Below are 15,590 nucleotides of genomic sequence, written 5' to 3'. Positions count from 1 at the left end.
AATAAAAAATATATATATATATATTTTTTTTTTTTAAAGAAAATAAAGCTTTTAAATACTAGATAGCATAGGAGGGAGAGCATTAGCAGTTGGGAAAAGCTTCATGCATAAGATAGTGTCACAGCTATATCTTAAAGGCAAGGCAAGGGAATAAAGCATTTTATAGCACCTACTATGTGCCAGGCATTGTACTAAGTGATTTGCAAATATTATCTCATTTTATCCTCACAATGCCCTTGGAGTGTAAGTGCTATTATTGTTCCTATTTTACAAATGAGAGAATTGAGGTTAAGAGATGCTAAGTGACTTGCCCAGGGTCACACAGTTAGTAAGTGCCAATATCAGATTTGAGCTCAATTGTTTTTGAACGCATGCTCAGTACTCGATCCATTGCACCACCTAGCTTTATACTTAAAAAAAAATAGAAGGTCTCTGTGAGGCGGAGGTAAGGAGGGAGTATATTCTAGGCTTGGGGAATGGCCAGTACAAAGTCTTGGAGACAGGACATGTTATGATTGAGGAACATGGAGAGGTCTAATTTGATTGGATAATAGAATGAGAGAGCAGGAGTACCACTGAGATTGGAGGGGTAGGTTGGGACCAGTTTGTGTATGGCTTTGAAAACTAGACAAGACAATTTATACATTATTCTAGAAGCCATTAGGGATCCACGAGGGTTATTTGAGTTGGGGAGTCACATAGATCTCTGCTTGAAAAAATTACCATGGCAGCAGTGTGTAGAATGGAATGGAGCTGGGAGGGAGATAAGGCAGGGAGACCAGTCAGGAGGGTGTTGAAGTAGTCTATATAAAAGGTTATCAGGGCTGAACTAAGGTGTTAGCTGGATGATGAGACAGAAAGAATTAAATACGAGAAACAGGAAGTTAAAAATGTCAAGATCTGGCAACTGATTGGATATGTGGGCTGAGGGAGAGGGAAGAGTTGAGGATAATATTGAGGTCAGGAACCTGAGGCATTCAAAGGATGGTTGTGCCTGGGAAGAAAGGAGAGTTTAGGGGTAAAGGTAATAAGTTTAGTTTTAGACATGTTGACTTTAAGATGTCTCTGGCACATACAGTTGGAAACATTCACAAGGTAATTACTGATTTAGGCGTGAGGCTCAGAGGGGATACTGGGGCTAGATACATAGATCTTTGAGTCATCTGTCTAGAGATAATTGTTAAACCTATGAGGAGATGAGGAGAGAGAGAAAGAGATGGGGAGAGAGAGAGAGAGAGAGAGAGAGAGAGAGAGAGAGAGAGAGAGAGACAAACAGAGAGAGAGACAGAGACAGAGACAGACAGAGAGACAGAGACAGAGAGAGAGACAGAGACAGAGACTGAGAGACAGAGAGAGAGACAGAGACAGAACAGGGAAGAGGGGAAAGGAAAGAAGAAAAGTAGAGGCAATTAACTTTTTTTGTATCATGGACCCCTTTGGCAGTCTGGTGAAGGCTGTGCACCCCTTTCCAGAATATCTCTAAATAACTGAAGCAAATACAAAATTTCAGTTAGGTGATGGTGAAAATGAAGTTGCATCTTTCCCCAATCAAGTTCATATACTCAGTGAAATTTATATATGGATCCATTGAAGGTCCATTGACCTCACATTATGACAGTAGAAGAGAAGAAAGCTTAGGACAGAACCTTGGGGAATACCCACATTTGGAGGGGACATGGATGATGAGCCAGCAAAGGAGGCTGAGAAGAAGTAGTCAAAAGGGCGGCAAGTGAACCAGAACAGAAGAGTGCTCTGAAAACCCAGAGAGAAGGGAGTATCTGGGAAAGAAAAAGTGGTCAATAGCTCAGAGACAGCAGAGAGTTTGAGAGGTATTAGGACTAAGAAAAGGTCATCAGACATGGCAATTAAGAGATCATTGGTTACTTTGGAGAGAGCAGAAGTCCAGCTCCCACTAACCCTCTGTCTCCTATCAATTTGATTTGGCTCAATTAAACAAATAATGATTAAGTGACTACTACTGCCAGGTGTATGCAAGGCCCTGGAGGAACACTGAAGTTTAACAACTCCTTTAGCACATGGAAACAATTGAACACCATATCAATTTACCAAGAAAAATTAATTTAAAAGAAGCTCCCTCCCACTCCCTTCCCTACATCCCTAATGAGATTCTCTCAGGATCCTCAGTAATGACCTAACCTTCAATAATGTTATGTATATACACATCTGTGTATACATATATATGTGTGTATACACACACACACACACACACACACACATATATGTGTGTGTATGTGTACATGTAGATATATTATATAAATTGTATGTATTTATTTGTATATGCCTGTATTTAGAGGCATAATAAACTCCAGGAAACATCTAATCCTCCAACGAAGGTTAAATGACTTGCCCAAGGTTATACAGAGAGAAAATGTCAGAGGTGGTTATCACTGCTATACTACTTCAATTTCTATTCTTTATCCCTTGGTATGATCTCATCCACTTTTTTTTTTTGGCAAGGCAAGCAGGGTTAAGTGACTTGCCCAGGTTCACACAGCTAGTAGGTATCTGAGACTGGTTTTGAAGTTAGATCCTCCTGACTTTAGGGCTAGTGCTTTATCTACTGCACCACCTAGCTGCCCCAATCTCATCCACTTCTATGGCTTCAAGCATCATTCATATATATCAATATCAATATTGATAGGTATAGATATGTAAATATGTATATAGATATGGGCATAGATATAGTATGTGTATATATGGATATATATGTGCATACATATATATCCATATATACAGTTAATCCTCAACATTCATGCATTTAACTTTAATGACTTTAAGCATTCATGTGATTCTATTAGCAACGTCATTTTGGCTTTTGCACTGGCAACCATGCACATTCATGTCTATGTACAATAGAGGGAAAAAAAAGTGGCGTTATATCTGCAAGTTTATGGGGCAGCTGGTATTTATCTTACTTGGCACTCCACTGGTCTGGTTTACCCTACCGTTGTAAAGAGCTCCCAGTGCATTCATTACATATTCTCATTATTTGTCTTCTAAAGTCAAGTATTTTTGTTGTTGTGATTATGCCCCCAAATCCTCGTGCAAGTCCTTTGGATTCTAAACCCAAGCATGCAAAATCAGTGATGCAGCTTAGTGAGAAAATAAAGGTGTTAGATAAACTTTGTGCTGGAATGTTTGCCGCCACTGTTGTCCGCAAATTTGATGTTAATGGGCTGACAATTTATTATATCTACAAAGAGGAGGAAAATCTTCATTAAAGTGTTTCTGAGTTTTCAGCAGCTGCATTTCAGCAATCTCTAGCAAAAGATTACAATTTTTAGTGGTCACAGGAACCTAGCCCCCTATTTCCTATAGGTTCAATGTATCAACATTTGTATTTTTTTTTATTTTTGCAACATTTCTAGCAATATTTCACTGATGAAAGTTGAGAACCCACTATATACATGTATATATATGTACATATATGAATGACACATATATGTTTATATAGATCTATACACACATATACATGATACTTGAAACTTCACACATATGTATATTTATATGTGTATTATATATCATATTATTTACACATACACACATACATAAATCTGTCTCCAGTCCATCTTCCTCCCTTGAACTTTGGTCCCACATTTCCCATTGCCCATTGGACATCACCTGCATGGACCATTGACATCTCACATTCAGCCTATTTAAAACCCAGTCTGTCATGTCCCCTCACAGCTTCTCGATCTCTGTGGATGATACCAATCACTCCACCCCTCCCCTGAGCCCTTTCTGACTCATTCTTTTCTGTCCCCACATCCATCCGTTGTCGAGTCTTGCTAACTCTTGCCAATACCCTCACTCTCTTTCCCCTGTGCCCCCTCTTCTCTGTTCACACTGCCACACCTAGAATTTAGGCTTCGTCATCTCTCATCTGTACTAGTACAATGGCCTCTTGACTAGCTTCTGTGCCTTCAGTCTCCCCAATTTGCTCCTTCCCACTGAAGTTTAAAAAACCTTTTAATGGCACTTGTCTGACCCTGTCATTCTGGGGCTCTAGAAGCTTAAGTAGTTTTCCATGATCTAGATGACGAAACATGAGCTACCTTAGTTTTGCTTTTAAGGCCCTCAAAGTGCAGTTCGATTTTGCATTTCCAACCTTATTTCACGATTTCCCCATTCTCATACTCCATGTTACAGCCAAACCAGATGACTCACTCTTCCTTGATTCTGTCTGCCATCATCCCATTGCTATGCAATTCACATAGGCTTTCTCTGTGTTTGCCATGTTCTCCTTCCACATACTTGCTTGTAGACATTCTTTTCTTCCACTACAACCCAGCTCAGGCATGCCTCTTCTATTTTCCTCCCACAGCTCTTAGCCTGGGGCCTTCCACTGTACCCCCATCAAGCACACCATGTGATTCTTACTTGCTCTTCCACCGAGTTCTAGGCAGGCAGTGTCTGTAGCTAACTACAGATCCTCAGAGCCTCCTTCCTCTCAGCCTTCACTTCTATTCATGTGCTGCTGCCCAAAGCCGCAGAAAAGTCACCAAACTGTGTTAACCGGTCACTGCAAGTTTATGTTGCATAATCCCTGCAGCAGGCAATTCTTTTACACTTCCCTGATTCACTATCCTATTCACCCCACAGGCATTTCTAAACCTTTTCATCCCTCTTCAAACCTCCCACAACTTTCTCTTTCTGTCTCTCTGTCTCTCTGTCTGTCTCTCTCTCTCTCTCTCTCTCTCTCTCTCTCTCTCTGTCTCTCTGTCTGTCTCTCTCTCTCCTCCTTCCCTCTTTCCCTCTGTCTCTCTGTCTCTCTCTGTCTCTGTCTCTCTCTCTGTCTCTCTCTCTCTCTCTCTGTCTCTCTCTCTCTCTCTCTCTCTCTCTCTCTCTCTCTCTCTCTCTCTCTCTCTCTCTCTCTCTCTCTCTCTCTCTCTCTCTCTCTCTCTGTTTCTCTCTCTATCTCCTCCCTCCCTCCCTCTGTCTCTCTCTATCTCTCTGTTTTTCTGTCTCTTTCCCCTCACTCCAATGAGAATTTTGCCTCATTTACCTGAAAAAAATGGAAGCCATTAAAGAGAGATCCATCTTCTCAGCTGTCATCATCTCATCTTCTGCCACTATATCCTCCTTCACCTCTGTTTTTCATGAATAGGTAGCTCCTTTCTTTGCCAAGGCAAACCCCTCTATAGGCAAATGTGATTCAATCATCTCCAGTAGATTGCCCCCTTTCCATCATCCCTATTTTTCTGTAATATTTAATTACTTCCTCTCCACTGGCTGCTTTCCTACTGCCTGTGAATATGTCCACTTTTGCCCCGTCCTCAAACAGCTCTAACTTGATTGGCCCTCCCTGTCTCCCACCATTCTGCTATTTCACATGGTGATCTCCTCAGGTCCCAGGTTTCAGTTATCATCTCTATGAAGACAACTCTCAGATCTACTTGTTGAGTTCTAATCTCTCCCAACCTCCAGTTTCACGTCTCCAACTGTCTATTACCATCTAGAACGTGCTATAGACAGCTTACACTCAACATACCCCAAACTGAACTTGTGACTCGTCCCCTAACCTCCATTTTCCCTGACTTCCCTATTTGCATAATTTCCATTCTCCAGAGCACCTGGTCTCACAGCCTAGATATTATCTTACCCACTATATCTAATCAGTTGTTAATTTATGTCATTTCCACCTTCACAGCATCTCTTGTATGTGTCCTGTACATGCTTCCTCTGACACTGTCACCACCCTATTACAGGCCCTAAACATCTCTTGCTTGGACTATTGCAGTACACTGCTGATTGGTCTCTCTGCTTCAAGTGATCTCCCACTCTAGGCCATCTTCCACTCACATGTCAAATTGATCTTCCCAAATTTAGCTCATCTCACTATATCATCCCCTGTTCAGCAAATTCCAGTGCCTTCCAATCACCTCTAGGATTAAATACAAAATCTTCTATTGGATTTTTCAAGACCTTCATAACCTATTCCCTTCCTATTTTTCCAGTCTTCTTATACCTTATGCCCTCTTACTTAATCTTTGTCCCATTGATATTAGCGTTCTTGCTGTTCTTGGAATAGGACATTCCATTTTCATTGGTTGTCCTCCATGCCTGGAATGTTCTTCCTCCTCATGTCCCCTTCCTGGATGCCCTGGAGTCCTTTGAGTCTCAGCCAAAGTCCCATCTTCTACACAAAATCTTTCCTTTTCCTCTTTAATCTTAATGCCTTTCCACTGAGATTACCCTCAGTTTACCCTGTATGCATCTTGCTTGTTCATAGTTGTCTGAATTTTGTCTCCCCATCAGACTATGAGCTCTTTGAGAGCAAGGACTGTATTAATTTTTACATTTCTTTGTATCCCCAGTGCCTAGCACAGTGCTTGGAGAAGATGCCTAATAAAGGCTAATTGACTAACTGAATATTCTATTCTTATTTTCTCTGATCTCACCTTTGTCCTTATGATATTGTCATATTTTGTCATATTTTTGTTTATAAATCACATCTCCCCTATTAGACTGTAAGCTCATCGGTTGTAGAGTTTATGTTATCGTTCCCCTTTGTGTGATGGGTACAGGGGGTGCCACTCATACTGTGTGACACCTCAGACTTCTCACACTGCCGTGTGAATGTCTGCTTATTCTCTAGGTCAACTCTCTCATTCCAACCTCTCATCACACTGAAAGATCTTGGCTCCTAGAGAATCACCACCATCACATGGTTCTGCTCAAGCTTTTTCAGAATCTAGAGATAACACTACTTTGGGGGAATCCACTTACCTTAATCACCACTTTTGCTCTTCAGTCCTCAATTTATACAACCAGTCATTCATTGTTGTCACATTTTAGATTTTAAAAATAACAATTTATTTAGCAATAAGACAAAAGAAATAATGATAATATGACAGATACTCATATATCAAAACAAGTTCATGAATAATAAATACATCACAATCTACACATAATCCTGGGCCCCAATGTCCCACTAATGCACTCAGGGTCTAGGAGAGACTGGACACACTTTCAGAAACTTGCCAATGAGGCAAACGAATGCGGAAAACCTCTTAGGATAATTCAAACTCTGGAATTTAAAACTTTGTCCTCTTTTTGTCCCAGAAACTGTCCACAAAGGTTCCTTGATGAATACATCTTCTGGGTTGAATAAATCCTTCTACTGCTAAACAAAATTGATCCATGATATGCTCGACTAATACCTCATTGGGCATCTTAGTTAAACTAATTAGCCCACTGAGTGTTTTCTCTCCTTCTCAACTGTTCCTCTGATAAGCTAGACTTACTCCTCAGCAGCAATTGTAGCATATATCCCTTTCAGCTTCAAGCTTACTTGATGCAGTTCTAGAGTGTATACTTTCAACATATCCACTCTTTTGCTTCTCTTCTCTTCCAAGTTTCAGTCTTTCGATACTCTCTGCAAGTGACTTCACCTTAGCTTATGATTAATTATATTCTAATCTGTCTATAACCAACTAAATTACATTTCTCTCATAAATATACAACAGTTTTGGTGTCCATATTTCTCAAGTATACAACAGCTTGTCATATTCAAGAGAATTAATCATTTGTCTTGGAACTCAGTTGAGTCAGACTCAACCCTTGGTAACTATTGCACAGAGTAACTATTTCTCTTAGAATTCTGAGCAAAGCAGAGGACTTAGCAACAAAGGGATGGTACAGTTTATTTATATTGCCAGTGCATTAATGGTAATCACTTAATACGGAGCTAAAGGCTGGACCTATGATTTAATTAGCATTGAGAATTTCTTTTTGGGGAAACTCTACTGAGAGAGGTTGGCCTAAAATTTCATGGTGTGAATAGTGAAACTGCCAACACACATCTTTTGTGAAGCCTTAATGTAATGCAGGGTTCTTAAACTAGGGTCTCTGAGCTCCCAGGAACTCCATGAATAGATTTTAGGGAGTCTATGAAGTTGCGTAGGGGAAAATACATTTTTATTTCAATTATCTGTTTTATTTTATACATTTAAAAACATCATTCTAATAAGTGATCTGTAGGCTTTTGTAGACTGCCAAAGTGGAGAAGATACATGACACAGAAAAAAGTTAAGAACCCCTGAATTGTAAAGGATGTGGACTGAGCAGAATTTTGAAGGAAACAAGGGATTATAAGGTGTGAGGAGGCAATTGACTTCCCAATGAAACAATCTCTGTCTTCAAGGCACTTCTAGTCTACTGGAGTAATATATCTTAGATACAAATAAGCATATCACATGGTAGGGAGTGAGAGGAACAGGAATGTTTGATCAGGGAGAGAACAGAAACAGTTGAAAGGGGATATTAACAGCTGGAGAGAATAGGGAAGGATGAATAATTCAGTGTAAATTAATTCCTGTGAATAATTCACATGAAAGATCATGTAAAATAAAGTTGGACAAGTTGAACTTGGATTATGAAGGACCAGGAAAGGGAGTTCAAATGGAACAAAAATGACTTTTGGATCATGTACTATATTGGGCCACTGTTTCCCTCCATTGGTGCAGCCATGGTAAAGTTGGGAACCAGTGGGATTCCTCATTCGGTATTTCTCCACTCCCACCCTCCCAATGGCTCACCTGTGATTGCTAACTGGGTCACAAAGAAAGTCATTCTTGACTTCCTCTTCCTCTTCCAGGTAGAGAACAGCACGAAGGCATTCCCCACAATGGTGAAGACAAAGAGGATCCAAAGGGTTAGCAGCTGCTCTGTCTGTAAGAGACACACCAGGGAGAGGTGAATGCATCCAGGGCCATGAGGGAAATTGACAGAAGGTGAGATAATCCTCAGTTAAGGCTAAGAGTGGTGAGGAGATTCTCAACCACCTATGATGAAAAAGGCAGAAAGCGAGTTTGCAATGAACCATAGAACTTGAAAACTTTTCTCTTTACCAATTAAGAAAACAGATGGATTCAATGAATAGCAATATTGGTTCATTTGGATTACATTTGAACCACAGCTTTTCTCCTAAGATGTGGCTTCAGCCTTATGTGGTTCAAAAAGATGTTCATTTCAATATTCCACAAAAGAAATGTTGGTACTATAGTCATATTGCGTGATTAATTATAGAATTCAAGCTGGAAAGAACTTTAGAGATCATCTGGTCCAGCTTTGACATTTGGCATGTAAGAAGTACTTAATCAATGCTTTCTTCATTTGTCATTCCATTTACTTTGTTTATATGTGAGAAAATGGAAGTTTACAGGGATTAAGTAATTGGCCCCAATGTCATATGGGAAGTCAGAGGCATAACCTGAATTTTCAACCTGGACCCCAGTCCAGTTCCAGGGCTCTCTCTACTGCACAATGGCTATGCATGCATTCATCCATTTACTCAATAGTTATCTAATAAACAAATATTATTATATTCTATTATTATTACTGATAAACTCAAGAGCTATTTATTAAATTCAAGTATTATTATATGTAATTATTATCATTATTATTAAGCTCAATAGTTGTTTATTAAATACCAGTTACATGAATAGGTAGTAGGAAAGAAATAAGGATGAAAACTTGGAATGAACAAGTTGTAGATTTAAAGCCTGCCTCTGACACTTACTGCCCAAATGAATATGAGCCAATCATTTGACATGTCTAAATCCTAGTGTCCTAATCTGTAAAAATGTGCATAGTAATGCATCTAATGCCTACCATACAGATATTTTTATGAGGTTTTAATATGAAAAAGTATACACATTGCTTGGCAAACTTTTAACTTCTTATTAAGTGCCACATGGGGCAGCTAGGTGGTGCAGTGGATAAAGCGCCATGCCTGGAGTGAGGAAGACTCATCTGTCTTGAGTTTAGATCTGGCCTCAGACATGTACTAGCTGGGTGACCTTGGGCAAGCCATTTAATCCTTTTTGCCTCAGTTTCTTCATCTGCAAAATGAGCTGGAGAAAAAAATGGCAAACCACTTTAGTATCTTTGCCAAGACAATTCCAAATGGGGTCGCAAAGAGTCTGAAATTACTCAACAAAATGCCACATTATTATTATTGTTATTGTAATTGTTAATATTACCTTGTGTTATACTTGCTGATATATACATTGCACTCCCCCTCCCCCCATTAGAATGTAAGCTTTTTGAAGTCAGGTTCTTTTTTCTTGCATCCCCAGGGCTCAGCACAGTGCTGGCATGCAGCAGGTGCTCAATGACTGTTTGCTGATTTTAGTGTAATCTTGTCTTATACTCCTGTCAGAATGCTATTAAATATGCATGGGACAGTTTTGAATATATCAGACTTTGGTTAATAGTTTTGAAAATCTAGTCCTGAATCCCACAGAATTATTTTTGCAAACCACTTAGTGTGGTTTTCTTTAGAAATGGCAGTTAGGTCTAAGTCAATCAGTCCATGAGCACTTATTAAGTACTTACTATGTGCTAAGCACTGTCCAAAATGCATAAATGTGGACAAAAACATGGTCCCTTCTCTCAAGGAGCTCACATCCTAATAAGAGAAACAACATGACAACAATTATGTACATATATGCACTGTGTAAGGGGAAGGTAATGTCACTTTGGGCAAGTTATTTAATCACTGTTAGCTTCAGTTTCCTCACCTGTAAAATGGGTTTAAGATTAGCACTTCCATCATCAAGATGTCAAATGAGATAATATATGTACAATGCTTTGTAAACCTTAAAAATATATGTATCCATATAAATGCTCTTTATTGTTATTGTTATGATTGCTATCATCTCAAAGGGAAGGCATGGGGGGCAGGAAGGGAAGGAGGGAGAGAATTGGAAAGGCTTCAATGAGAAGGTGCATTTGAGCGGAGTCTTAAAGGAAATTAGGGAAGCCTGGAGGCAGAAAGGAGGGGGGCATCACTCCAGGCACTAGTAATAATCAGCACAGAGGCAAAAAGCTGGGAGATGGACATTGGGAGATGGAATGTCCCATGAGAAGAACAGCAAACTCTGTTGCTTCATCTTTTAGGAAAAGAGAGCAAGCTAGGTAAGCCTTTGGCAGGCCAGCCAGCCTGCTTCTATTGTCCTTGAGAAAGCTCATGTAATCAGTGATCCAATGTCCATTCAGTTGCACAGGCTCCTCTGAGTTCCTTTTGGGATAGAGCTTGCTCACATTTCCTATGCTGCGGACTCTAACCCAGGGCCAGGCCAATCCCCTAGGAAGTTTAGAGGGCCCCGTGCTTGCATCACTTTCTTAGGGTAACAGGGGTAGAGTGCTCACAAATGCAGGGCTCAGGATTTAATGGATTAGTAATCTGAGAGACAGTATTTTTTTTTTTTTAGCACGTCAGACCCAGTAAATTCTGGCTCTTTGCTTAAGCAGACCCTGAGCTAATTATGTTTGGAGATATACAAATGCATTAAAGGCCTTCTTTTGCATTGTTGGTACTAGATAATCTCCCCTGAGCAGGCCATCCAAGTTCCCACCATGCCAAACCACGAGGTTGGACTTCCAAGGAAAGCGGCCCCTGAATGTTCTCTTCCCTGACCCGAATCCAATTGCTGATGTGCCCCAGAGCCAATAAGAATCCCTTTGAAGCCAGAGAGGCTGCTGGCTCCTGCCTCTGCAGCTGGGCCCAGCCCACAGCCAGGACAGTTGTGTTTCTGCATTTCAAATGAGAACAATGGTTTCACCACAATGAGAGCAATGGTTGACTATTAGTTGGACTTGTTCTGTTTACCATTTGGCTACCAAATCAAATATACTAGACTTGGCCTCATAGGATCAGAATGCAAGGCTGGCTCTGTCACATAAGAGCTAAGTCATTTCCCTTCTATGGGTTTTAGTTTCTTCATATGTAAAATGATGGGGTTAGAATAGATGGCATGTAAGGTTCATTTTTTTTTTTTGGTCTTAAAGTTCCGATCCCATGATCAGCTCAGGATTCTTGAAAAATGCTATATCATCTGTGATTGCTCCTCACTCAAGGCCTATGGAATGGGTATTGCCTGCTTGACTCTAGACCAAATGCCATTACAATAGATCTTATTAGGATCGTGATATATGCCTGAGATGTCTAAGTCCCACCCCCATTTTATTTGGGGGAATATTCAATACAACCATATTCAAGTTTAACCAAGAAGTGAGAAACATGGCTTTAAGGCTGTTGAAATGGAATTTGTCCTACACCAAGAAAACAAAGATTGTGAGGGCTATGGAAAGAATTCAACATGATTTTTTTACTGAACAACTGTATCTTCACGTATTGGCATGATCTCCCATAGTTGGAAACCAGAGGCTCTAGTTCTAGGGCTATGTTTAAAGGAAGACACTAAACGACCTTTTTAACTTATTTTTCAGACTGGGTTGGAAGATAGATTTGAGGAATATATCTCCTTTTTCTACCCTGACCAATTTTATAGATGGGATTTGCCATTAGCCTGAAGCAGCTTAGCACCAATGCCATAGGTCCAGCACTAAGATTTTATTAAAACTTTTATTATCCTCAGCTTACTTTCTGCTAGGTAGGTTCAATTTCTTTCAGACACAAGGGATTATGAAGCTCGTTCATTTGCATCCAGTACAGAGTATTAGTGAAATGTTCCAGTTTCACCTGAGTCAGAAGAATCTCATTTCGAGTCTTCATTTTGATGTTAGAATTCCATTATTGAGCTGTCCTGAAAAGCACTGGATCTTTCCCTGAAGCTCAGGCTTTGAGCTGTCAATCACGACCCTGTCAAAGCTTTCTCCCCAAAGACGAGGACCAGGGAAAGCCACGAAGTGCTCCCAACAGCTACTATTCCCCGAGGCCACTCAAGTTTGCAAAATGCTTTAAATACATCGTATCATCTGAGCCTCACAACAACCCTGTGTAGTACCGCCTACAGATGACATCATTATCTTCATCTTCATCACCACCACCACTACCATCATCTTCATATTATAAGAAAGGAAACTGAGAATCAGTGAAGATATTCGTAGCTATTTAACTAGCAAATATCAGAAGCAATATTTAAACGCAGGTATTTCTGACTCAATCTTGAATTTTATCTACTACAGAAGTGTGAGGGCTCCATTGAAGGATGTGGGCATCATAGGTAATAATAACTAGCATTTATATGTAGCTTTAAAGGTTTGCAAAGTGCTTCCCAAATATTATTTCATTTGATAATGACAACTCTAGATGGTAGGTGCTACTAGTATCACCCCTATTTCATAGATGAGGAAATTGAGGCAAAGAGAAATTAAGTGACTTGCCCAGGGTCACACAGCTAGTCAATGTCTGAGTCTGCATTTGAACTCAGGTCTTAGCGACTTGAAGCTTAGTGATCTGTCCACTGAGCCACAAAGCTGCCAATGATCCTAGGATCATCCATCTAGAGCTGGAAGGTACTTAGAAACTATTTAGTCCAACTCCCTCATTGTGCAGAGGAGGAAACTGAGGCCCAGAAAGGTCAAGTGAATTGCTGAACATTACATGGGTAAGCAAGAGCAAAGGTGAGATCTGAACCCAGGGTCTTTGACTCTAGGCTAACACTCTTTCCACCGTGCCACGACATTTTAGTCTGGAAAAGAGAACCCTTCAGGGATAGGGAGTGGGGCAAGCCAGTTGTTTTTTGGAAGGGTTAACCTGTGACTAAGGGATTAAACTTGTTCTGTTTGTCTTTACCTCGGGGAAGGGGAGGAAGAGCTGGGACTTATGGCAAAAAGTTACAGGAAGTAAGTCATTAGTTTAACATAAGGAAAAGATCCCAAACTATTTACAGTGTCCAGAAGGAGCATGGGATGTCTTGGGGAGTGTCTTGTTACTGGAGATGTTTAAGTGGGGATTGTAAAACTCTTTAAGGCTGATGATGGGGTGGTGGCAGGCTAGATGGAAGACAGACAGTAGTGGAGAAAGCATGGCCTTTGGAGTGGGGAAGGCCTGGGTACAAGTCCCACTTCAGATGCAGATCCTGGGCAAGTCACTTAGCCTTTATCTGCCTCGTTTTCTTCACTTAGAGAAGAACCTGGCCTCAATGACCACGAAGTTCCCTTTCAGCTCTAAATCTAGGTCAAGCAAGTCTTAAATATTCTTCTGTCTCCAAGATTCTCTTATTCATCCATCCCTTCAATGATCTCTCTGGATCCTGACCACCGCACTTTCAATCACAGAAGCCAGCAATCATTAGAATCTGCCAATTAGGCACTGAACCAGAAACAGATGAAGATTTTAGCTTAAATAGATGATTAAACCAAGATTGCATAAACGTTGCCCCAAACTCTTTTACCACAAGAATGTTTCATCCTATGACTCACACAGGCTGAAAGTTATCCACTTGTTGGAAGTTCCCAGAGACATGGTTAGCATGTATGGAGAGCCCATCAGCCACACCTTTCTTGACCCAAAGAGTTTCTCACTTCATCATTGTTATTTGTCCTTCATTCTTGAAGAGACCATCAGGAAGAAAACAGGAAGATGATGCCATGACTTTCCGGTGAATTGGACTTAGGTGAGGGAGGGCTGTGCAAGGTTACCAGTCTCACTTTCTCCTCTGGAGACATCTGGGTCCAGTGGCAAGATATAGATTAGGGTGACTGGAGATGGCCTCTCACTTTATAAGTAGATCATAGGACATGAACTATGTTATTTAAAAATTTAAAACTTCATCATGGTCTATAACCCATTATATCTAATAATATTATACCATATATTACCTATCATTAACATTTAATAATATTACATATTATCCAGTCACAGCAGCTTCCTTATTGTTTCTTGAATAAGACATTTCATCTCCTGACTATGGGCATTTTCTCCGCCCCTCTCCCAAATCTGGAATGCTCTCCTTCCATATCTCTGCCTCCTGGCTTCCCTAGCTTCCTTCAAGTACTGACTAAAATCCCATCTTCCACAAACAGCCTTCCCCAATCTTTCTTAATTCTAATACCTTTCCTCTATGGATTATTTTATATTTATCCTGTCTATAGCATTTTATTTTATTTTTTTTTGGTGAGGCAATTGGGGTTAAATAACTTGCCCAGAGTCACACAGCTAGTAAGTGTTCTTTCTCTGAGGCCAGATTTGAACTCAGGTCCTCCTGACTTCAGGGTTGGTGTTCTATAATAGACCACTGCACCACCTGGCTGCCACCTCTATAGCATTTTTGCATAGCTTTTTGTTTTTAATGAGGTATCCCCTATTAGATTGTGAACTTCTCAAGAACAGGGACTGTCTTTTACCTTTGTTTGTTTTGCCAGTCAATGCCTGGGAACTAGAAACACTCAGTAAATGTTTAGCGACTGACAATTATATTCATTGAGGTAAGGGTGTGGAACCCACTTCCCTGCTCCAGCAGTATCTGACAGAGCTATGTTTTGCCAGCAGAGCTTTCAAGAACCCAGAGTCACTTCCATTGTACTATGAAGTTTTTAGTGGAGGTTTGTCACCTATACCATTATTTTAAACCATATTTTTATTGATCGTTTGTTTGTTACCTTTGTTTCTGAACCTAGCCCTCCCTCGTCTTCTACCATGTGAGACATCTTTTGTAACATTCTAAAAAGAGGAAAATGGAAACAACTGAACTAAAGCATTTATGGCATCAGTTTTGTATAGTGAAAAATGCGACGTTCCGCCACCATTGTCCCCCATCTTTGCGAAGAAAGGGGAGGGTGCACAATCTAAGTTTTTCTCCAGGACCAAGCCTGAT

At 40.3% G+C, this 15,590-nt stretch overlaps 1 protein-coding gene across 3 annotated transcripts in view; it reads right to left on the bottom strand.

The window, feature by feature from the left end:
• Positions 1-15,590, bottom strand: part of NPSR1 (neuropeptide S receptor 1) — a 168,572-nt gene that overhangs the window by 139,741 nt on the left and 13,241 nt on the right. For all 3 annotated transcript variants that reach the window (XM_020969094.2, XM_020969093.2, XM_078152104.1), the window contains exon 2: positions 8,562-8,694. In XM_020969094.2, the coding sequence (XP_020824753.1) occupies positions 8,562-8,694 (133 nt within the window). The remainder of the gene's footprint in view (positions 1-8,561; positions 8,695-15,590) is intronic.

This window comes from Phascolarctos cinereus, unplaced genomic scaffold (genome assembly GCF_003287225.1).
Source record: "Phascolarctos cinereus isolate Bilbo 61053 unplaced genomic scaffold, phaCin_HiC Scaffold_4;HRSCAF=312, whole genome shotgun sequence".
In the NCBI taxonomy this organism is placed as follows: domain Eukaryota; kingdom Metazoa; phylum Chordata; class Mammalia; order Diprotodontia; family Phascolarctidae; genus Phascolarctos; species Phascolarctos cinereus.
Note: the sequence above shows the minus strand (reverse complement) of the source record. Positions and strands in the feature narration are given on the sequence as shown.